This window comes from Plectropomus leopardus, chromosome 12 (genome assembly GCF_008729295.1).
Source record: "Plectropomus leopardus isolate mb chromosome 12, YSFRI_Pleo_2.0, whole genome shotgun sequence".
NCBI classification, from domain to species: Eukaryota; Metazoa; Chordata; class Actinopteri; order Perciformes; family Serranidae; genus Plectropomus; species Plectropomus leopardus.
Genome location: NC_056474.1, coordinates 7,614,265 through 7,638,255, shown reverse-complemented (window position 1 = coordinate 7,638,255; position 23,991 = coordinate 7,614,265). Strand labels below are relative to the sequence as shown.

Below are 23,991 nucleotides of genomic sequence, written 5' to 3'. Positions count from 1 at the left end.
TCTTAACCACATCTGTGATGTACATGGATTGAAAATAAAAGGGACAGAGTTCTTAACAGGCTTAACAAAATAACAACCTGACCTGACCCAACCTACATGAGTTAAAGCCAAACCCAGCCAGTCTGACATCATCGCAGAGAATACGGTGCCCGACCCCGAACTGAAAATAGTCGGCTTCTTATGCCCAGGACACACCAACCATGTGATGGCACAAGCCATGCATGTCTCCAGCGGAAAATGGACCAGCTTGGTGGATCACCAACTCATCACACTTGGGTTGAGATTGAGAATTGTTTCAGAACCCCTTCTACTGCTGTCTATGACAATGGTTGGCTGAGAGACCTCAGACTATTTTAAATATTTTACAATGTTGAAATTATTCTTTACATTGTTACAGCTGGACTCCAGATCCTTTTTAGGGATTTATTGTATATTACAGTCTGTTTGTCTAAACTTTATCTGTCTGTTTTGTTTGTCTGCAGGTGCCATCGAACTGTACCAATCATCACTGCTGAAATATGGTTAGAAGAGACAGCATTTTCAGTGTGGATGCATGAAAGCCTGTGCACAACTGGCTGTCTAAGATCCCAGCGAGAACACCAGTCGAAGACAAGCCACAAGTGATACAGGTAAATGGCAATCAAATCAAAGACAGAAAGACAGAGTCCGCACACTAGTTTACGCTCTCATGAATTTATATGTAATTACTGCTGAGGTGACGTTTCCAGAATCAAGCTCTTCATCAGACAAAAAACACAATGCAAAGACAAACTAAACCTTTCCAGTGCCATTATAATGCACCCTTTATGTTCTGTTTAAAAGATAGGTCTTCTTAATTGAGATGGTGCTTTGTCTACATCCATAGCGTTTATGTTTACCAATTAAAAGATTGTGTATTGTCTATAACATAAAATCTTAGACTGTAAAAAATAAATTGTTAAGATAAGTAGAGGTAGGCACTTTAATATACACTCTTTGAGCTTTCTCTCTAAAGTTTGGGAAAACTTTAGCAACATTCACTGTAGATACCATGAATTGTTTACAATGTCTTTTAATACAGTTGTTTAAATTCTCATTTGCAGTACATATCCCAAAAGACTATTTCTAGGCAGATAACAGATTTCCAGCTTCAAGGATAATGAATTGCAGATGATGATATAGATGATATAGACAGTGATACTTTATACTGTCACTCTTAACTTATACTGTGGTCTAGTAAGATCATGTTTTTGCCTTGTTTGAAGTCTAGCAGACATTTCACAGTCATTGCAAGCATAAGAGTTTAAAGTAATGATATATGGTATGAATCAAATGATTAAATCAATAAATAAATTCCACATACATCCATTAAGATTCAACCTGGGCATTTAATAAATCAGTAAATTCTTAGTTATCATTTTAGTCATATCATTTACAATTATAAATGATTTCAAATTATTACAGAGACTTGTATATCAAAAAAGACATGCTAAATTTAAAACTGATTTATTCATTTAAGCCAGTTTAAATCGTATTTCAAAACAGAAAGTTAAATTCTTGTCAGAGAGCCATCAGCCCTCTGCCCAAGATATGTTGTACATTGTAATCCCCCCCCCCCCTGAAATTTATCACTCAGTTTGAGCAGGTGCAGGATTCTCCTCTGCATTTACTACATGTTTATTGGTGTTGACCAGACTAGGCTGAAACCGCTCATTGTTGAAGAATAGTGGGTTGTTGTAGGTAGAATACTTTTTAGGGATAGGTAAGCAGTGCCTAAATTTCTTAAAGAGAAACAAGACAATTACTGTCCCTACGGCAATTGCAGTAATGACCAGCACAACTGCCAAAATGTTGTGGCCTTGGCTTTGAGGACCCACCGTAGCATGTACTGTAAAGATTCAACACATAGATGATGAGCCAAAAGAAAAAAATTATAATTATGAGTAAAAAAAAAAAAAAGGATGAAGAGTTGCAACTTACCAGTGGTCTGTGGTGCTTCAGGTAATACTAGAAAGAGGACAAACATGATTTAGAAAAACACAACATTTTCACTTTCGTGATGTTAACTCCTGCATAAAGTAACATTAAAGAATTTAAATGAACAATTTTGTATTTTGAATCCCCCATCGGTCAGTCTCTACTAATAAGTATGATGAGCTCACCTTTGGGTGCCTTGCAAATGTATGCTCTGTCACTCTGATGGCCAGCTGTTGACCATTTTCCATCCACAGTTACAATCACTCCATAAATGCCATAACTGCCACGATCAGGTTTACCTTCACCCCAGTTAGTGTAGTCCAGGGGGGTTTGATCCAACCACTGCCACATGCCTGGGGACAAAAATAAATACAATATTGTTGTATATTGTCTGTCATTAAATTACTTGGTCCAGTTTTCATGATTGCGATATCTCAAGAGTGCTTTGAGGATAAAGTTGGATTGTGACTCAGTCATGAACTGATTAGATTTTCGTTGTCAGTGTGACCCTTATTCTGTCTCATTCTGGTGAATGCATTTTCTCAAAAAGGCCTTAATGAAGTTTTGTCATGGCTAAACCTTTACTTGGTCTCAAGAGTGAACTGATTAGAGTTCTGTTCGTTAAAAGTCAAGGTCACTGTGACCACAAAAAAACATGTTTTGGGCCATAACTCCATAATGTTCTGCAAAAGCATTTTTCTGGACATTACTGAATGTCATTTCTCAGGAACAGGAAGGCAGATATTTGGTCAGACACTGAATTGGTGACACTTTGGTGTTCATCTTAAAATTGTGCCTATTTGGTAGCTGATACCGATAGCAGTAAAATAACATGGTTCTTGACTTTGATACTACGGTCCAATAGTACAGTAACACATATACTCAAAAATCTTTGTCTTTTCACGGCCTCCGTATGGACGGAGGAGTCAGAACTGGCTGTTTTGTGTTAATGTTAATGTATTGTGTTAAATTTTGTTAGGTCAAGGCTATTGAGAATTAAATATTTTGTATTTGCTCACTATGTTAGCCTTTCTTACCCACTGCTGTGTATAAACAACAGGTTATATGCCTCTTTTTAAAATATAGAAATGTGAAATTATTGGTTATCATATCAGTTAACCCCCTGATGAGCAGGCAATTGGTTATCAGTAATAGTTGGGGAAAAAAACACCCAAAACTATGTTTTACAAGATTATGTTGAATTCATCACAATTTTGTTAGCTTTGCCCAATACTAGTTTTCACTGAGCATGGCTTGAACATATCACAGTGTAACTTAGTACAGCATTAGTCCCAAACACAAGGAAACAAATGAAAATCTCTTGTTGTATGCGGTTCACTGAGCCATTTATAAATTTCACCTTTTCATGATCATCTGCTTCAAATGCAAATAATTTCTAAACAGCCCCCTTGCTGTTATCTTTTTACCACAACTTGTTGCAGAGGCTCCATAACTACCACAGACTGAACAGACTGGAGATACACCAACCAAAGAAAAGATGAGAGACAATAGAGTGATTAAGGACAGGCGGGGCTGTGTTGGCACTACAGTGAGAGTGTGTGTGTAACTCAGCTCAACTTGCTGTTTCTACGATGGTGCAAAGGTGGAGCTGCGTCTCTAGCTGCACTTGAAGTAAGCATGTTTTTGTGTTTGTGTCCCTGCTGGTTGGTGTTCTTTGGCTCAGATGCTTGTAAATCCTTTGCTGCGCCCATCAGTTATTGTCCGTTGATGGCGATATTGTACATCAGGCACTTACGGTACCATAGAAAAGGGGGTACTGTCATATTTTGAACGTGAGCATTGACTTGGTACTGAAGTATTGGTTCTCGTGACATCCCTATTTCTTACAGGTTTGGCACAATGAATGATGCCTTTTACATTACACATCCATATTTGATTTAACAATATTTATTGATGCAGCTATATTAATTCTCCATTTGTTGTCAACTAAACAATTTTTCTGTGCATCTTTTCAGAGTTCTATTTATCCGTAGTAATTAATAAAGCTGAAGTGAATTTGTAACCTTTTTTTTTTTAAAACAAACATAGTTTCCCATTTTATGTTCAAGTGTAACTTGGTGGGGTTTTTTTGTCAGGAGGATCAAACAAAGTGGTCGTACCTCTATGAGTTCTATATAAGCCGACCCAGAAAGAGTTTACTCTGTCTTGAAACATTTGAATATTTTCGTGAAGGAATTGTTGCTCAGATGGATGTTCAATGCTTGCAAGCGCTCCACCTTAAGAAACAAAGTGACACACAAAGAACAGATGGTTTTTAGTAGAAGCAAACACATGCTGATCAAAACTATGTGTCTGACCATCTAAAGAAAATTCTTACCAAGTGTTGCACATATAGTAGATGCCTCAGTCCATTCAATCTCTTCTGTGTAAAAGAGATAACAGTAAGCCCTAAATGGTAGCCAGCTTTTTTGTAACCATGGCCGGGACGCTTCTGGGTCTTCGGGGCAAACTCCAGGGAAATTGCTTGGCTCTGTTGGTGGCACATCTGTGGATGAGAGATTGATGATAGTGTGTTGTACATGCTTTTATATTCAACTAAAGGAGAAAGGAAAGGAAACAAGTAACATCTAATGCAATGTTTGGTTCCAGACAGGTAAACAAAACTGAATGTCAACATAAAGAGAATGACATTTAGGATGAGTCACATGTGAAATAAAATTTACATTAGTCTTACCCGTAGACTTCATGCAGATGCTGCTCATTTTCTCATTGCAGTAAGCAGCTGTCCACTTTCCTTTCGTATTAACAGACACACAATCTCGGTTCCTCCTTGGTTCCCCATAACCCCAATAGGATTTGGGAATGTGCCAGCCATCAATATATCTGAAATATCCACCAGTCTGAAAGCAAAGATTTGTCAAACTGCAGTCAGCATCATTAATTCAAAATATAGTTTGGTTGTTTATCCCAGGAAACTGTAATCTTTTGTGATTTTTACAGTACATTTTGAATCCCCCCCATCCTTGTTCCTTTTCCTTCAACTTGCTAGTCTCCTAAATGCTTGAAAAGTCTATTTAATATTTTCTATTGTTCTAATTAGCTTTAGTGGATTTAGTACATCTAAATGTACAAATACATTATTACTGATCTATTTATTACATCATGGACAAAAGCATGGAAGATATTTACTTTCATAAAAGCCACAGATAATATAAACTGATAATAATAATTATTATCCATGTTTAAAATGTAACTAGAATTGTACAAATAGAGCATACAGTTTCTAGGGTAAGAAGCTTAAGTTTTAGATGCCGTCTGCCTTTTACCTCATTTTTATTTAGTCCAATCCACATAGGAGCTTTGAACTTGATAGCCATCAGGTCAATGTAGAGCTTTGTCCACTCACTTCGCAGGCTAGCCAGTTTGGCACCATCACCTTCACAGTGCTTTTTGGCTTCATTCCAGCTCATTTTTTTAGTAACAACCTTGATTGTGTCATTAAGTACTTTGACATAATCAGTATATGTTGGTTCAGGAGAATCAGGGAGAGATGGGTCTGTTTAGGGTAGGAAATAAAACAAAGTTTTTCCGTTCATCTTTAAAGCAGGGGTTCGAGTGTATAAATGCTCATAAGTAAGACTGAAGTCGCTCTCTCATCCCGTTTTAAAGATTGTCCTATGTGAATAAGCTTGTATTTAAAATACAGTATAACACGTCTCACTGTTGAAATTCTGGTTTTGGTCACTGAAGATTATTGATAGCAATGCAAAACACTTACACATCAAATCAACAAGTGCTTTAATACAATTTATGCAGTTGTAAGTTGTTATTATATAAATATCCAAAGGGCTGGAGTTTTACAGTTACACTCATACCCCCCCCCCAAAAAAAAAATCCAAACAAACAAACATGCTAAACCATCTGTGGGGACAACAGGGCGTTGGTAGATGTTTACTATGACACACTACACAGGATAAAACGATCAATTGTCCTTGACGACACTCATTGTCGTTCACATTTCAAGCAGTCACTGTCAGGAGTTTGTTATAACTGTGCTGATACTATGTTGTCTGAACCTGGCATTAGGGAAATGCAGAGTATCTGGTTACAAGTAAAAGTTATTATAGGCCATGAGAAATGCATTCAAGAGAAAAGGCAGAATATAGACTCACCAACATTTCGAAGACAGACGTATCCATTGGTATCATTGCAGGACCTTTGTATCCACTGTCCAATACCAATTTTGGGATCAGAAGTCAAAACACCACAATTTCCCTAGTAAAATATAGTGATTGTGAGGTAAAAAGCAAACTTAAGAGTACAAACAGAGTTGGGCTGATATTTGGTTTTGAGGGGCTTAAACTGGTTTAATTTAATTTGTCATTATGTCACTTAAAGGCAAAAACAAACAAACAAAAAACTAAAAAAGACCCCTGCATCAGCAAGCTAGTCCAGTGGTGGTGAATGCAACTTGTATTGCATTAGTAATAGGAAGTTTTACATTGTGGTTAGCATAGCATTGTGTTTGTAAATGAAAATGTGTAAACAGCTCTACACTGTCATCCAGGGGTTCTCTAGTCAAGCTACCACAGGAGCACAAAAGAGCGGAGAATCAGTTGAGAACTTTATTGTATTTTTTCAGTGGCAGTGAGGCTGGAAATATTAAAGTTGTCCACAAGAGTGGGGGTTGTACATAGAAAATAATACGAGTTGCTGTTTTGATGCAGGCAGTTTGGCGACAGAGTATTGTGGTCCTCGGTCCGTTACGGTCTACTTGGTGTGGCTGCTGAGTCAAGTGTGACACTCAGTGGTGAAATTCTGTAATGTCTTTAAACTTCAGTTGGTCCAGACTTTGGCTGCCCAAATTATTACTAGGATTTCCCCCATAGATCATATCACTCCTGTTCTCCAGCGCACCACACCGTCCTTATTTCTTAGATCCTCTTATACAATCCAGCTCACATCTCCATCTGCCTGCTTAACTACCATAAGTACTAGAGCCCTCAGCTGATCTGCCCAGCTTATCATAAAAGTGTGATGTATTACAGTTTCAGGTTAAGACAAATGAAGCAGTGTCTTTTTTTTTTTCTTTTACCTTTTTGGTGCGATGATGGTTATAGCTCTGCAATGAAAATGGATTTCATATAATTAGAAATGTGCCCACAGATTTTATTAGAAACCATACAGTGTAAATTCTTGTACAGTGCTTGTACAACTGTACAGGCCAGGCTCCCTGCCAAGCCAAAAGGATCTCCCCCCGGCAAGCCCAGAAAAGATATTTTACTAAATCTTAAAAATAATGCCAAATATTCTTTCCAGTGTTTTCCTTATATTCAATCTAATGTGGCGAAATGCATGAACTGGAGCAGCACAATGCAGTGAGTCCATGAACACAATGATTGTCTGTGGTTAGTTCACATGTCTGAACAGAGTTGAGTTCGGTGGTTTTTGTGAAGCAAGAAATAATTTCAAAATAGGTTAAGTCACAACACTTTGCTGTCTCTATGATTACAACGCAGATGTGTTGTTCACAGTGTAGCATTATAGGTGATTGTAGGCTGAGGACATGTCGATAGCAAGTTTACCGGGATAACGTGTGACATAACTGCCAGAAAACTTTCAAGCTCCTGGGGGATCCTGAAGTTTTCCCAGACCAGGTCAGATTTATATTCCCCACAGCTATTTCTGGGTCTACCCTGGGGTCTCCTGTCAGTTGGATATGTATGAAAAACGCATTATTGGAGGTGCCCAGGACATGTTCAAACCAATTTGGCCGGGTTCATTTTTGAGAAGAAGCAGCAAATTCACTTAGAGCTTGGATGCCTGAGCTTCTCACCTTAGCTCTAAAGCTGTGCTCAGCCATCCTACTTAATTACAGCCTTAATCCGCAGTGTCATTCTTTCGGTCACTATATTCCTATGTACAGTGAAGTTTGAATATGTTAAATACCCCAAAAGGGTGCTTAGTCACTCTTATTGGAAAATGGCAGCGCTGCAGCAATAAAGAAACAGTCCCATATGAATGAAAAAAATATCAATTTTAGTTTCATTAAAATAGTAATATTCTAAATTGTGCAGCTCATAACTCCTGTACTCAACATTAGAACACAAAAATTAAAGTGGGCACTTACTCCATAATTGAAGTTTTGGTATCTCATTTTTTGGGCATCAGTCCAGAGAAAATAACTGACGCCTTCTTTATACAAACCAATCCACAGATCAGTCGTAGGTGCCTCAGCCATTTTTGCAGTCAGAGACACTAAACATGTAACAGAGATTGATCATATTATTTCATTTGTTTGCTGATTTTTATATATATATATATATATATATATATATATATATATATATATATATATATATATATATATGTTTAACCTGGTAAAATTTGTATATTTTTACACAGAGTGCAGTGTAAACTTTTTTTTTTTGACATTTACTTTTCTTAACTTTTTCAATGTGCAATTGACTGACCTGACAATGTATTGAACCAAACAAAACATTAAGGGATACTTTGACAGTTTTAACCAGCTTTGCATCATAACAATTTGTCTGTCTTTAGAATGATGCAAAGTCAGTCTTTTCAACTGTGAAATACATATTTTACCGTTCAGTTTGCAAGTTTGAAATCTAACCTCTGCAACTCCGCATTGCAACTAAGCAGACACTTTGAGTTGATTGTAGCATCTACCATCCATGGGAAGTGAAAAAAGCCTGGTACTGGGTATATGACATTTAAAGCTGTACTTTGCTATGTTTAAATAATTTATGCTTTCTGCATAAGTAAAATAGCTGAGTCTTTTGTTAATGCCAACAACTTTGTTTAATAACTAAGACCTATATACATTATCTGTACACCCAGCAGAAATTTACATTTTCAAGAAATATGCATAATATGCATCTCTCTGGAATATAACTGGGACACAAATGAACAAACAAACAAAAGAAAACAACAACACATAAAACACACCTTGAACATCTCTTGAGGGGATTGAGGCCAGATTTCCACCAATTGATTTGCATTGTGTCCTCGCTCCAAACCACGTCTCCTTCTGGCTGTTAATGATTCTGTAACACTATTGGTGAAAAATCAACAGCTTTGTGTGATACCTCTGAAAACCACTTTAGCTTATTTATTTACTTGTTTGGCATATTTTAAAGTTCAAAAATAGGTGTCTACTTTTTTGTATTGAGGGTTAAATTCATGCAACATCAATTCTATCCCCATGCTGTCAAACTATAAAAATTAAAAGTGACCTCTGACCTTTGAGTCTATTTTTTCCCAGTTTTGCAGACAGCCACCTTTTGGAGGAGGAGCTGTTGGTGCTATAGTGGCGTTGGCATGTGGTGTGCCACTGCGTTTACAAATAGAACAGATCTCATACCCACAATTTTGAACATGCCAGAAGCCTGTAAGCCAACCCATAACCTTTGATAAATAGTTCAGCAAAAACAATATATATTTTTACGTTTACTGATCAATCTCAGATTATTCTTGATAACAGTCATTATATAAAAATACTCACCCATGAATCCATTCATGAAAGCGCAATTCTCATCATTGCGTAGGAAATTAGGTTGATTTTCATCCCACCTTTCAAAAACCACTGGAGAACCATCCATCCAACTTTTTGAAACACAAAAAGATCATACACAATAAAATTAGTGATACAATAATGATACTGACCATGATTAAATTTGACTAAAAAACAGCATCACTGGTATCAAGCCAAATTTGCCACAGTTTATATTTAAAACAAAGATTCAATGGTCTCTTCTTTTTCTTTGACTTCTTTTCTGATTTTTATTTCATCCAGTATTCATTATTGAATTCATACTCACCTATATGTTCCATCAAGATCTACATCCAGGCCGATCCATAAAGACCTCTCTCCATAAGTTTTGGAAATCTGCACACACAGACCCAGGCCCACAGTAAAATCAGCAGAGCTTACATGGCAATATATTTGATCTTAAATACGACTGCAATGCTAGTAATGAAGTACAAATGTCATTTCTCACCCATTTCCATAAGAAGACATTTTCAGCTTCACTGTTTATAGTTACTAAGTCACCATGCTTCATTTGGCAGAAGCGACGAGCTTCCTCCATTACCATGACATCCCTGTTGTAATAATACTGAGACCCGCTCCATTCTATCCACCCGTCTGAGGTCTTATTGTAGTCTGAAAACATGTCAGCAATATGTAACATATTACAGTAGATGAGTACATTCAGATTTTTTTGTTTATGTTTTTGCTTTTTAGCCATTAGCCATTTATTCAGATGATTTGAAATGTCTCTGCAATTTTTTTGGCTTGTCATAAAATTTGGTACACACCGTTATGTCCCTTTCAGAATCACTTGTAAAAGTTTGTAGTGTCTTCAATTTTCATGCAGTGCCACCATCAGGTCAAAAGTAGTTCACTGACATTCCCACTGACCTTATTTGTACAGTATTCACCACAAATTAGCACATTTTTGCTGGTTGAAACACTCTGGACAAAGATGGTGAACACAATAAACATATCTATGTAATATCAACATGTTTTGTCCAAGTATCGTCACCATGATTGTTTTAGTATTTTAATGTAAGCATTTAGCTTAAGTATTGCCTCACAAAACCGTCAGCATGACTGTAGACTCTGGTTTTTGGTGTATGAAGTCTGTTGGTTAAATGTAGGTACATGTTGCTAGTGTGGTAAACCAGATGTTAAAGAGAGAAGACAGTGAACTAACGGCAGCAGCAAATTTAAACCACGCAATAGACAGTGGTTCCCATTAATTACCTAGTCTGTGCTGGCCCATCGCACTGTAATCAGTTTCGACATTTTTAGCTTCTCCAGGATGCCCCAAGAGGGTCTGAGGTCCACCACAACAGTCTCAGAAAATCCTTTGGGAACTACTAAAAAAGATTTAGGCTATTCGCAATGTGTTCTTCTAGGTTACATAGACAATGGCACACTTACCAGGAGCAACAGGGGTGGGAGGCTGCTTTGGCGAAACTCCTGTAACAGAGAAAAATTAAGTGAATAGAGCGCTGAAGTGATAGATGGTAGCACCAAGTAAAAAAATTCCCCTTTTGAAAAAAACAGGAGAACACTGTCGGAAGAACAAATCTGCTTATGTAACCTACAACAAGGGGTGACATAATCTTCTTTGAAAAAAATCAAGCAAGAGAGAAAGAAACTGTTTTAAACACTAATTTTACCTGCAGGGATCTGGCACACCCATTGTTTGTACTTCTCACAGTGCAGATCTTTCCAAGAGCCACTTGCAGATTGCCTACCACTATCAAATACAACGCAAGATTCCAAATTATTTTTATTGTCTGGCTCTCCATTTTCCCAGTGTAGGAACTGCAGCTGTAAACAAAAGCAATTGATAAAGCAGTGGTTTATGTAATATATTTATGGTCTATTTGATTGAGTTTACTAAGCTTAAAATGATTGACTTCAACTATTAAAGTAGCAAAATGTTAACTCACTGGGGATCCATCACTCCATACATAACCGGTGACTGGGTCAGGGGCACTAAGTCCAATCCAGGTTGGGCCATAGCTGTAATAAACAATTATTATATAATGTGAATATAGGATTGATTTAAGTATAAAAACTTCTTCTGACCTCTCAAAGGTCATCTGTAGAAGCACTTCCCCAGTGCTATGGTTGGGAATCAAAACTCATCCAAGTTGGAACCAAATACAAAATGCCAAGTCTTAGGTACCAAAATAAATAAATAAAGGAGTTTCATAAATTCCTTGTGCTCTTTATGCTGTAACAGAGCTCTTCACCAGATCAGGTACCCCCCAAGTATCTGTCTGGTAATCCACAAAATTATGCATAGCCTATTATCTATAATTGTAGTAGCCTACTATTATTAATAGTATTATTATTATTAGTATTATTTAATTTTATATGTGTAACATTATAAACACCCCCTTTAATCTTTTTCGACCTTGTTGCGCGCCCTTTATGAAAGTAGTCTTCAGTGTTTTTACCACATAAGTTAACCCAATGAACTCTATTCCCTTAACTGTTTATTTTGTCCTCCTCATGTCTTTTTGGTGGATTACGCTTTATTAATACCAAACTCATGTTGGCTTTTTGCACGTGGAGCTTGTATAGTTGCAATGGTGAGTGAGGCTTTAGTAAGTTTTTTACAGCTCTCCTCCTTTCTCCTCGGAGCAGAGTGGAGAAACACCATGAGTGCTCATAACTGTGATAAATAACATAAATATACAGTGTCATACTACATCATTGTTTATGGTGTATGATGTTTTGCGGTGGGCAGAGTGTAGCTTCTGATCTCAAACAGACAAAGGAGCTTAACAGCATGGAGATAGTGACAGCTGGGTGAATTTTTAGGCTCCATTCACTGTACAAAGTGAGCTATGAAAATGAATGTGCACTATGTTAATATTTTTTTGTGAAAAATTGGTGACCTATTTTGACCAGGACCCTCATAGAATCTAAATCAATTTTTATTAGGGACTAGAATTGATGAGCAGAACTGGGATTGTTAGAAAATCCAAAGGATACCAAACCCTACCCAGTACTCTTGAATAATTCATACTTTACCGTCTTGAGAGCTCTCTTTGCTCATCAGCACTGTGAATGCTGAGCAGGTCTCCTCTGATGGCCCTGCAGTAATCTCTGGCTTCATACCAGGTCTTCTTTTCCGAAAAAAACTTGACCAGAGGACAGAGAGGCTCAATGTGGTTTGATAGTGTGACTGAACAACAAGCAATTACTGTTTTATTGGCTTTACAATCTTTTTAGGTGTGCCTATTGGAGAGGGTTTCAAGCTTAAGCAGAGAAGCAACCCTATCACGTAAAGGTGGAAATAAAATTACTGTATTTGAAAAAAGGTTTAGATTGAATTAAAACTTTTGGTCAGTGTCCTACATATCATACAGTGCAATATGATGCAGCATCTATTACAGGAATCATTAACTGTCTGTGTGTGTGTATATAGGGTAAGGTAGACATATGCATTTATGTACATATGTATCTATCCATATCTATCTATCGAGATAGATTGATAAATTCACTATAAATAGATATTTATGTGTATGTATATGGATAGATAGAATGATGTGGCTGTACCTTAATGCAATCATTTTTCGATTTTAGTCGAGTCCATCCACTGGCACACTTGTTCGGGGGAACAGTTGTTGGTGCAGGGGTAGAAACTGCCCCCTCTGCTAGGTGTTTGCAGATGTATTTCTCCTTATTGGTGCAAGGCAACACATCCCAGAGGCCAGCAAAAACCCCAGTTGTCATGGCAATGCAGCCTTGTTGGTTACCTTGCATTGTTGAGGGAAAAATGGCGAAATATCAGTTGTTAAGCCACATCCAACACAATGGGCTGTGTTCGAAACGGCGTACTGCTTACTACAGTTGCATTCAGTATGCAGTATCCACTACATACTACTTACTGCATTTGACAGTTGAATGTAATATGGATGTTCAGTTCTATCCGTTTTGCAGTGTGCTCAGCCAGGCATGGCTGGCTTCCGTTTTTTTGAAAGTGGAAGCAAACGATAGCAAAACCGCTGCCGCGTAGCATCCATTTACGTTTTGAAATAGAGTAAAAAGTGGTGTATATATAGACGATAGTGATAAAGGCTTACCTGTGAGATGAATAACGTCTTTGTAACGACTGAAAGTGACCAGATGTACCGCCGAGCCATTGGTAACACAACAACGACAGTTGCGCTGTCCGCGCAATGCATTGTGGGAAACAGTAAGCGAGGCAGACTGGTCCAATGCATACTGAGGATTTTTTCTGAATCAGTATGACATCCGGATTTATTTATTTATTTATTTCTGATTTATTTATAATTCTGGCATACGGTGGATTTCACTTTTGTTTGCATACTGCACACTGCATTTTGACCAAATCAGTACATACTGCTAGTATAGTAGGCGGTTTCGAACACAGCCATGGAGTTTAAAATGTCTCCATACCTGGCATTTCAGCATTCCAGTTAGTAAACTTCACTGAGTTGGCATTGGTCCATACGAATTGATCAGTGTTTTTCATGTTTGAGAGGCCTAGCCAGAAGTGTCTTTCTGGTCTCATCCCCACCAAGCTGATGAGGAAGGCATTATCCACCCTGAAAATATTTACACACCTGGGATCAGAGGATTTTTGGCATCACTTAATATAATATGCCAACAAAACATTCGAAGATATTTTTCTGTTAACAGGGTGGCCATCGATCCACAAATTGCCAAGTTCAGATTAGATGGATCTTGAAGAAGTATTTCATTGCTGGAAAGATGGTCTGGGTTATCTGTGCAGTAGAAAGATGCAAATACTGAAAGTGGTGTTGCATCGCAAAATAAAACAAAAGGGACTGTGGCATTTGGTTTTGCTCAAGGGGTGGAAAAACACAATATCAGAGAGCGCTCAGCTGCACGGGACCAATCAATGCTCCATCTAGTGGGTTAAGTAATGTGAGGTGCTTTTCCGAAAAGCAATATCGCGGCCAGCTAATGAAAGCCAATCCTGTTTTATGGTTAAAAAGTAATCTAAGAGATGTTTATTCAAATGTTTTAGGTATGAAAAAGGCAACCAAGTAACCAGTCTTGGTTAATATTTAATTACCACTGCCTAGTCTTACCATTTGAAACGGCATGGCACTCATTTTCTGGCCACAAACTCTCATATTACAGCCAGTTTGTGAACTAGAATATGTTTTTGAAAACATTTTGGTCAAGAGATATAAAATGCAGTAACATAATCTTTATTTGTTTTTGATCATCACATCCTCCTTTTACAGTTTGGTCTCAGTTTGGTTTGAGTTTAAAATGAAGAGAAAGGGAAATCTCTCTCCCCTGATCCACTTTTAAACTCTTTTCATCTGTGCTGGCAATTGCATTCAAAACTGAGTAAGTACATTTTTTTATCACTTGGTGGACTTTCTCTTTCAAATGTGCAGGGATTTCTGGAGACTGGAAATGGATGGAAGGCAAACACAGGTCATTAACACATACTACCTACAGTGGCTATAAAAAGTCTAGACACCCTTGTTAAAATGGCAGGATTTTGTTGTGTAAAAAAGTGAGACCAAGATATATCATTTCAGAACTTTTTTTTCTTTTAATGTGACCCATAATCTGCGCAATGTAATTGGAAAAACAAACTGAAATCCTTTAGACGGAAAAAATAAAAATGAAAAACTAAAATAATGTGATTGCAAAAGTGTGCACACCCTCTTTTAACTGGGGATATGGCTATGTTCAGACCTAACCAATCACACTAAAATGCACGTGAAATAGTAGTTAGCACAAACCTGGCATCAATTAAAGGAACTCTTATAGCAATAGCCTTGCTCCACATAGAGCTTAAAAAGCATCAAAAGGATCTCACAGTTGAAAGGTATTAGTCAGGAGAATGAAATAATTTCCCAAACCTTATATATATATATATACCACGGAAAACAGTGACGACAGTCATCAACAAGTGGAGAAAATAAGGCACAACAGTGACATTAACCAGAACTGGATCTCCCTCCAAAACTGATGTAAAGACAAGAGGAAAACTGATCAGGGAGGCTGCTAAGAGGTCTACAGCAACATTGAAGGAGCTGCAGGAGTTTCTGGCAAGTACTGGTTGTGTACTAGATGCAGCAACAATCTCCTGTATTCTTCATATGTCTGGACAATGGGGTTGGTGGCAAAAGGAGCCATTTCTTTCTAAAAAAAAAAAAAAGCATTGAAGCCTCACCACAAAAATACATCCAGTCTACCAAAGGGATGTGGTGAAATGTGCTATCATCTGATAAGACCAGGGTTGAACTTTTCAGCCATAGATCCAAAGGGTATGTGTGGTGCACATCGCCAAAACAACACCATACCCACAGTGAAGCGTGGTGATGGCAGTTGGGCTTTGGTCAAGGTGGAAAGAATTATGAACAGTTTCAAACCAAAAACCTTGAGACATCCACCATAAAGCTTAAGAGGAAGAAGAATTTCACCATTCAGCATGACAGTAAGCCAAAGCATACATTAAAAATAATTAAAGAATGGCTTCACCAGAGGAAGATTTAAGTTTTGGAATGGCCCAGTCAGAGCCCAGACCTGAATCCCATAGAAAATCTGTGTGGTGACCTATTATTGCTCATTTGTAATGAAAATAAATGTTCTTACCCATTTGAAACATCAGCTAAGTAAGAATCTGAGCTCTTGCAGTCATCTTTTGCTTCATCAAAGGTTTTGACCTGTGTACCTATAAAGTAGCAGTAGGAGCCATGTCTTCTCCATCCCTGGATGGTTGGAGAACAAAGAAGTGAATGAAGATCATGTTATGATTTCTCATATTAATGCTATATCTGCAAACATTGAAAGATGCTACAATCACTCCAATCAAATAATTCAGTGACAATATATCGTACAATGAAACTGCTTGGTGCTTTACTGTATTCACCAGCAACTCTGAGCTTTGCACTGGAACTACTTTTTTTTGTTTGTTTGTTTGTTTTTTTTACCCTCGAGAAAAGCAAAAGGCTAAAAAGCTCAGGCCTAACCCAGGTTAAACTTTTAGAATTATTCAGTGAACAAACAATTTGTATATACAAAGAGAAAAAAAAGACAAAAAGCTAATTCAACACACGTTTTTGCAGCCCGCATCCTGATCCACTTCATTTCCAATGGGGTATGAGGAACTCATCTTCATACAGATGTAGCCATGTTTCTCCTCACAAACATGATCAGCCCAGTTCCCATTCTGCAACAATGTACAATAATTTATGGAAACTGGATGTTCTGGAAAGGCAAAGCATTGGCAAAGCATTGGTAAATCAAATGTCAAACAGCAATGCCAAAATCTTAAAACTGTGTAAATTAAATATTGTATTTAAGATCAGAGTGTGGCTGGGGCCACAAATTTCTGTCTAAACCTAACCCGAGTCTGACCCGAACCCAACACGCATTCTGTCTTTGACCAAACCTGACCCAAGTCCGAGTTAATGTAGGCCTCGTAAGCAGCGAGTCTCTCTGTCACACTATTATTGTTACTATGGTCGTAGCTTGCCTTTATGCCATGATTGCACATGTGGCAACTTGTTTTATATAGGCTATATGTAGATGTATGTATATGGGTATGGCTATATCACACACACACACACACACACACTCAGGAATGCAGTCTCTTTTGCCTTTTCCCTTTATAATCCTCATTCTGCATCAGGATCTGAGTCTGATTCCATGACCCCTCCTCCCCTCCTTGAAATCAGGCTACCAGGTGCCATAGGTGGACAGCAGGGGTAATATGTAGATTGTTGCAGAATCACAACGTGAATCAAGACACTGTCAACATGCAATCACATCACTAGATGTGCTAATGGAAAAGATGAGGAAAAAATAAACCCAAGTCCAAATCTTTATCCTGGCTGCCTTCAAGTGGTCTACAGATGGAGCAGTCTAATCATTTGTTAAACCCCCACCTTGGCTGGTAGGTTGATTAAATTCATGCACCAAAGGTGCCCACAAATTTTCATCCCTGCAAATAACAAATACACTCTTAAATATAAGACAGAGAGTTCAAAATATTTTGAGGCGTGTATAAAGATATAAAAATGATAATGCCTAAAAGCAAGCACATTTTTAAAATGTACGGACGATGAATTATAATAAAACTTTATGAATAGTAAATAGTAATTATTTATTATTAATAGTAAACATTAAAGCATAATAAAAAATGAAGTGATGCAATAATGTAAGATGGAAAAATCTTTAAGTGTAGGCCATCTGAGTTTTAAGGAGGTACTCAGAGGCTGCAGTGTAAGTGGAGTCTGCTGATGTCACATTGAGGGGGAGGCTGTTTCAAAGCTGAGAGGCTATAACAAAATTCATGGTCACCATTGGTTTTCATTCAGGTAGTCACACCAGCTAAAAGGTTTGATCAGATGATTGTATGGGCCTGTCTGGGGTGAAAGAGGTTGAAAGTTCTTCATAATCTGGGGGTATATCATGGATACCTTTGTAGGCCACCAATAACATTTCAAAATGTATTCCAAATGTAAGCCAGAAGCCAGTTAGAAACCAGTGCATTGAATGATCATTTTTACATACACCATTCCCATGCAGGCTCCTTACCTCTCCCCTTATAAGAACACAGTCCTTCATATTATTTGGGACAGCAGGTTTTCCAAATTCCCAGCTAGTGAAGCTGACAGTAGAGTGGTCCATCCACTCAAACAGCCCCTCTGTCTTCCTGTCATTCAGTCCAATCCAGAGCTCATCGGTGGATGCTGCTGACATTGACAAAAGAAAACAATTATTATTTTTTAAATTATTCACAACTTAACTTGATATATTACTAATAGATAACATACATTGAACATGGTATTAATGCATTTTTATATATTTTTGTCCTTTTGGACAGTTTCATTTATTCTTTCCAAACTTTGACTCATCAGCTATTTTTCCTTTTTCATTGACAAAGGAAAGACTGTCTCAGGGTTTTATAGCAGAGGCAGGCCGACTTGCCTGAACAAGAGACCACTTCCATCATTGTGGAGAAATTTATTCCACAGATGTAATGTTTACCTTCTACCTGAGAAAAAGTGTAAAGGGGCCATACCACAATAAAAACGCAGTGTAGATTGTACAGTTCCTTAGAGGTAGTTAATGAGAGCAGTAATTCACAATGCCAGGAAAAAAGCTGGAAGAAAGGAAGACCCCAGATATTTACAAACTCTTTATTTTCAGGGTTTCTTACTTAAAGATAAACATTCATTTGCTTCTATTTATGTCACGTACTGTATCCAAGTTGAGAGACGACAAAGCTTTGATCCTCCACGTTGCGGATGCTGATTAGGTCCCCTCCTTTATTACGACAGTCTCTCTGAGCATCAGGCCATGTTTTCTGCATACGACTAAGATAGAAGCAGTGACCTCTGTAGGATAGCCAGTGTTTTGCACAAAATCCTGTCTCAGCAGCTGATGATGAAAAGAACAAGGAAATGCAAGGAGAGATACACAATGTAGCATTTTGGTTCTGAAGGGATTGGAAGAGCAGAATAGAATAAATATCTTCTATACCTTGTGTAGTCAGTCCCTCAGCCTCTGTACTGTAACAGATGTACCCGAGTTTCTTGCTGCAAAGTGAACTTTGCCATAGGTACTGTACAGCAGGATCAACAATTACACAGTTTTGTCCGGGATTAGGGAGTGGATGTCCTAAAACAAGACGATAGTCTGATTTGATATGTTGGTTTTACAGTCTCCTTTCAGCCCTCAGATTTGTGTCAGATTCATAGTCTCACACATAACCTCCTGTAAAACCACAAACTGCCATGTTTATGTTTTCGTTTCTTGCATGTATTTATCAATTGTGATAGTCTGTTAAATTTTAGAGCCGAAAGGCCCAGACACACTGATCCAACCTAAAAGAACTCGCGGCAATAACAGCCCTTGCTGTATCGCCTCATGTCACCTGTGTTTTGGCAAATACATATTTTGGAGTGTGTGTGCTTGTGGCTAAGCTGCTATCAAGAATCTTTCATAGCCACTTATAATACGACTTGTTTTTTGACATGCGCTTAGATTTGGGGTTGTCTATGTGTTACTGTGCTCCTGAGTAGCTGCTAAGGACAGTCTGCAGCTGTGCACCTTGTTGTTCAACTCAGTGTCTAGCGTTTTGTTTTATATTTACAACTCTTTAGTGGCTAAGTGGCTCCAAATGCCAAAGCTCATTTATGGTCTGGTAGTATTCCTGCAACAATCTTGCTATGGGTAGTGTGAGTCCCTGTGTGTCTCTGTGTAGTAGAGTATTTTGGTTTGGGGATGGAAGGAGCAGATAGCATGCTGCCTGTTTTGTTCTGTTCTACCTTCAGGCTGCCTTCTTGAGTTCATTGATACTGAGGACATTATATTAAACACAATTTTGTATATTTTATTTCCCAAATGTAATATGATAATTTAACGTATTCTTTGGTTTGTAATGTGTCCTGAACCAAAATCCTTGTACCGAAGGGTTAAATACAAATAATTGCATTTTTAAATCCCTAAGATGTATACATATCTGTCCAATAGGTTTGTGAAGTGTTCAGGGTTCAATTGTATTTTATTGATAGAATTATTTTCCTGGGATACGTTTTAACATATTACAAGCAAAAACTTGAAGCGGAGGACAAACTCACCCGAGTCCCATTTCAGATAGCGGTAAGGCCTCCCATTAGACCATTTCCAGCCATGTTTTGGATCCAGGATCAGCCCTGTCCAAAGTGTATTGCCCCCTGGACCTAGTAGTGCTGTTGTGGGCATGGATAACAAAGCTGACAAAATTTTAAGCCTTTGCCCTATTGCCTCTAGTTCACTCTAAGCCTCAAAGTTCCTGAATATTTTGTGGCAGCAGTTTCCATGCAAACATTCAGATAGATCAGTGGAAGTAATGCATTTAGGCACGTATTGAGTGAATTATTTAAAAACAGGTTGCTTTTCTTAATCTAATCCTAATACATACATACTCTAATACATACTCTGTTTGTCAGTACAGTTAACTTTGAATCGGTATCACCTTACCTGCGACATAAGCCTGCTCATGAGGATCAGTGATACTGATCAGAGAGGCCCCCTGCTGTTTGCAGCTGGCGTCAGCTTGGGGCCATGTCAGAGCTGCTTGTGTGTTGAGCTGGTAATAGGCTCCTGTTGTTGGGTGTTTAGTCCATCCATCTTTTGCTGCCAGCGTATATACAAAACATGGGTTATGTTTGCTACAAAAAATAAAACTTTTTCCCCATAACTGGAAGCTGTATATTTTTGTCCTCATGAAATGATGGGGTAGACACAAGTCTTAACTGTGAAGTAGTGGTAGGACCTAGATTAAATGAGTGTTTCAGAAAATAATAATAATTGCCCCTCCTGATACTGTTGCCAGCCATTTCCAGCTAGATTTGGTTTAAAGACCCTTAAGGGGTCTTAAAACTCTTTTGATGTCAACTTTATTTTTATATTCTATTTTTATCTTTCCAAAATGTTGGCTTAATGGCAAAATTCAAACACACAAGTTGTAATTTATGACTACAAAAAAGCTATTGTAGCTATTGTTATTTACCTAATTCAGTCATGGGGTAGCCCGTTGCTTTTGTCCATGGCTTAAAAAATGATACAAAAAAATAACTTTCTAAGCTTGTTGGGCGATGTTTCTGAGAGTATTAGCACTAGCATTGTGAATATGGCTTTCAACCATTGCAGTATAAAAGAACATAAGATTTTTACAGATAGTACTCACAAGTAACTGGGCAGTAGCCCCAGCGTTCACTTTGGTATTTTGTTTCAACCGCACACCAAAGATGCTTTTCTGCAGAATCAAGTGTAGTGCAGTCTGAGAACCACTGGCCTTTGTACAGGAAGGGAAACATGCACGGCAGCCCAGCTGCATTTCCACCAATGGCATATAGTTCTAAGAAGTGATAAAAACAAACCAAAGATGAGATTTATAAAATATTTACACGTAATGATGTGCTTATTTCTAAGAATATTGAGAATGTGTGCTGGCATAAATGTTTACAAGTTTGAACTTGTGTTAAATAAATCTTACATATAAATGGAATTTTTATTATGATCTCTGAAACTGCTATGTATCCTTTTTTTTTTTTTTTTTTTTTTTTTTTTACAATTTTAACTCTTTTTAACAAAAAAATGGCTATTGTTTAATTTGGACAATGCAAATCCTTCACAACATCAATGTTTCATACTGTACCTCTGTATGTTCTTGCACATGCACCATTGGATGTCCCTGAAATTATGAGGTGGTTATTTGGTCCTATTGTTTTGGAAAGAGCTGCCGTGCTCTCGTGAGTGAGCTCAATGTAGAGCTCTTGGTCTTTGAGGGCGAGCACTGTTCCATTCTTGCATTCCCACTTTTGGAGGTCACTGTTTTCATCACATTCGTAAACTCCTATTTCACTTCCCACACTTTTCCCCTCGGCTCCCAGGCACTTTTTCATTTGTTCTACCAGAAGCCGATCACCAGTTGTCCAGCGTAAGTCACTGCATTGGTTATTTATTATAACCAAACAAAAACCAGTGTCCTTGTTAGTTAGTTGAAATGGTGAATCTGTCGAGAAAGAATGACACATTTTTGAATGTTACTGCAGCGGATATTTGAAAATCCTTTGAAAAACAGTTTTTCAAGGACAGACCACGCATTTCACTTATTTACACTTAATATTATTTGGACAATGTTACTGATGAGTTTTTACATAACAGACATACATTTGATAATTGAATAAAGTCCTAACCATCCAATGTCTGCAAAACATTATATAAAAAGTAAAACCACCTTGTCACCTTGATATTGAACTGTAGCAAATAAACAATAATTTATTTTATAAAGGTGACACACACCGACAACATTCACAGTGACTTATAATAAACGCATGACAGTCTCAAATGAAGAGCAGAGTGCACATCTAGAAAATCTTGAAATACTGTACCATCGAAAGCCAAACATCGTAGTATTTGTATGAAGAGCACAAAAGCTGTACAAGTTTTCTCCATTGTTGCTATTCTTCGGCGATGTCTTACAGCTGAGGATTTTATCCATTCATTTCTTTCAGAGGACCATACTGACACATTCTGTGTCCTGGTAGTATTGTGTAATATTCACAACAAGGAAGCGCCCATAATGCTGATTTAGTGTTTTTCTCTCCGTTTGTCTGTGTAAGCAAATGATGGACCTTTTCCAGTATATGTCTTTTTAAGAATATGGCTACTCCATTCACATTTTAGGTATCAGGTACTCTTCTGGCATTGTTAGACTGTTTTAAACTTGATTTGGGGTGGGGATCAGAAAAGTTCTTTGACTTTCACTCGCGTTGATCAGTTTGTGGTTGGTTTGATCAGAGTTGATCAAATTTTTAGATTAGATTAGGGCAGCAGCTGCTCTAGAGGGGAGGGAAAACAAACGTTTGGACTAAGCTTGGACCAGGGTATGTGAGGTTTCTGTTGGAAAGCAGCCAGTTTCATGCAAAATAGGTTAAAAAAGAGACAGACAATGCTAAGATGAGACTACTGTTTTGCTGATAAATAGAGCACTCTTTTTCTATATGAACTGATGAATAGGTAAGTTTCATTGTATGCATGGTAAATTATTCTGTTTATCTTATTATGGATCACTACAAATACAGTATGCTGTGTTCTGACAAAATACCAAGTAGTCATGGTGAGAAAAATAAATCATGTATGAAAAACAAATCTGCATCAGATATATTTGATAATCTTTTATTGTCAGATTGTTGCCCTCTAAATTGCAGTCAAATGTAATCGTGAGGTGATTGATGGAATCTATGCTTTACAGTATGCAGTGACTCACTGGTAGCATCCGATCCAAATTTGGTGATGTTCCGATCATAACTTCCAGAGATACATGTGATAATACAGATACTGTTTGTTCCCTTTTGGAGAAGCTTAAATTGTTGCTGTTTACAGTTGTGTGATATTTTATACAGCCATCCATAAAAAAGAGAAAAATACACATACTAAAGTAATGAAAAAAGGTTGTGCTTTGTTATACTTGGAGTCACACAGGAAGCCAGTAGCCAAAAGCAGACATTTGGGAATTTCATTGGATGGTACTGCTGCCTGGTGCAGTGCTGTCAGCTGAACAACTTAAGGCCATGCAGAAGTGGAGCTGTTAAGAATCAGTGTAAAGACCAGGATTAAATGAGATGGGCAGACACATGATTATGGTTTGTGAATTAAGATCAGCTAAGAGAGTAAATGCTTTAAGTCTTCCCTCATTGGCCCACATTCTTAGCCCTTGGTTTGCAGAAGCAGCAGAGGAAGTAGGCTCTTTTGCGTGGCTGAGTGTTTGATTAAAAAAGCTTTTTGATGTTGAATTACTAAACACATGTTTAATACTCACTTGCTTGTAATAGTTTCTGTGTTTTAAATTGTGTATACATTGTTTTGTTGAGTTATTTGGTACCAGGTTATAGAAAATATTTAAAAGACTGCAACAAATTGAAGAAAAAAAGTGTGCCTTTTTTTTTTAAAAAAAAAAGCCATCTGCAAAGAGGAAGTGACTCCTGTGAATTTGGGAAGTGAGTTTTAGGAAC

At 37.7% G+C, this 23,991-nt stretch overlaps 1 protein-coding gene across 2 annotated transcripts; it reads right to left on the bottom strand.

The window, feature by feature from the left end:
- Positions 1–1,035: 1,035 nt before the first annotated feature.
- Positions 1,036–22,482, bottom strand: LOC121951507 (macrophage mannose receptor 1-like). Of its 2 annotated transcripts, none has more exons than XM_042497854.1 (31): positions 22,369–22,482; positions 21,633–21,989; positions 21,162–21,332; positions 20,453–20,608; positions 20,071–20,181; positions 18,971–19,108; positions 18,689–18,868; positions 18,023–18,180; positions 16,539–16,652; positions 16,076–16,191; positions 13,889–14,037; positions 13,025–13,224; positions 12,497–12,606; positions 11,404–11,476; positions 11,128–11,281; positions 10,886–10,924; positions 9,939–10,102; positions 9,759–9,826; positions 9,443–9,543; positions 9,181–9,326; positions 8,887–8,992; positions 8,048–8,175; positions 7,013–7,039; positions 6,090–6,192; positions 5,244–5,473; positions 4,652–4,817; positions 4,295–4,462; positions 4,077–4,193; positions 2,142–2,309; positions 1,960–1,986; positions 1,036–1,867 (listed from the first exon to the last, which is right to left on the bottom strand). In XM_042497854.1, exons 1-31 carry the CDS (start codon positions 22,430–22,432, stop codon positions 1,608–1,610), a joined length of 4,269 nt encoding a protein of 1,422 aa, XP_042353788.1. In that variant the 5' UTR covers positions 22,433–22,482; the 3' UTR covers positions 1,036–1,607. The 2 variants fall into 2 exon arrangements, with proteins under 2 accessions (XP_042353788.1, XP_042353789.1); XM_042497855.1 differs by having other exon boundaries at positions 18,023–18,177.
- Positions 22,483–23,991: the final 1,509 nt, after the last annotated feature.

Bases quoted from the DNA above. Each gene is read 5' to 3' on its own strand.
- LOC121951507 (XM_042497854.1), bottom strand. From the start codon at position 22,432: ATGGAGAAAACTTGTACAGCTTTTGTGCTCTTCATACAAATACTACGA. The intron at 5,474-6,089 runs GTGAGTCTATAT...TACCCTAAACAG, and splicing joins CGTCTGTCTTCGAAATGTTG to ACCCATCTCTCCCTGATTCT. The intron at 4,463-4,651 runs GTAAGACTAATG...TCTCATCCACAG, and splicing joins CATCTGCATGAAGTCTACGG to ATGTGCCACCAACAGAGCCA.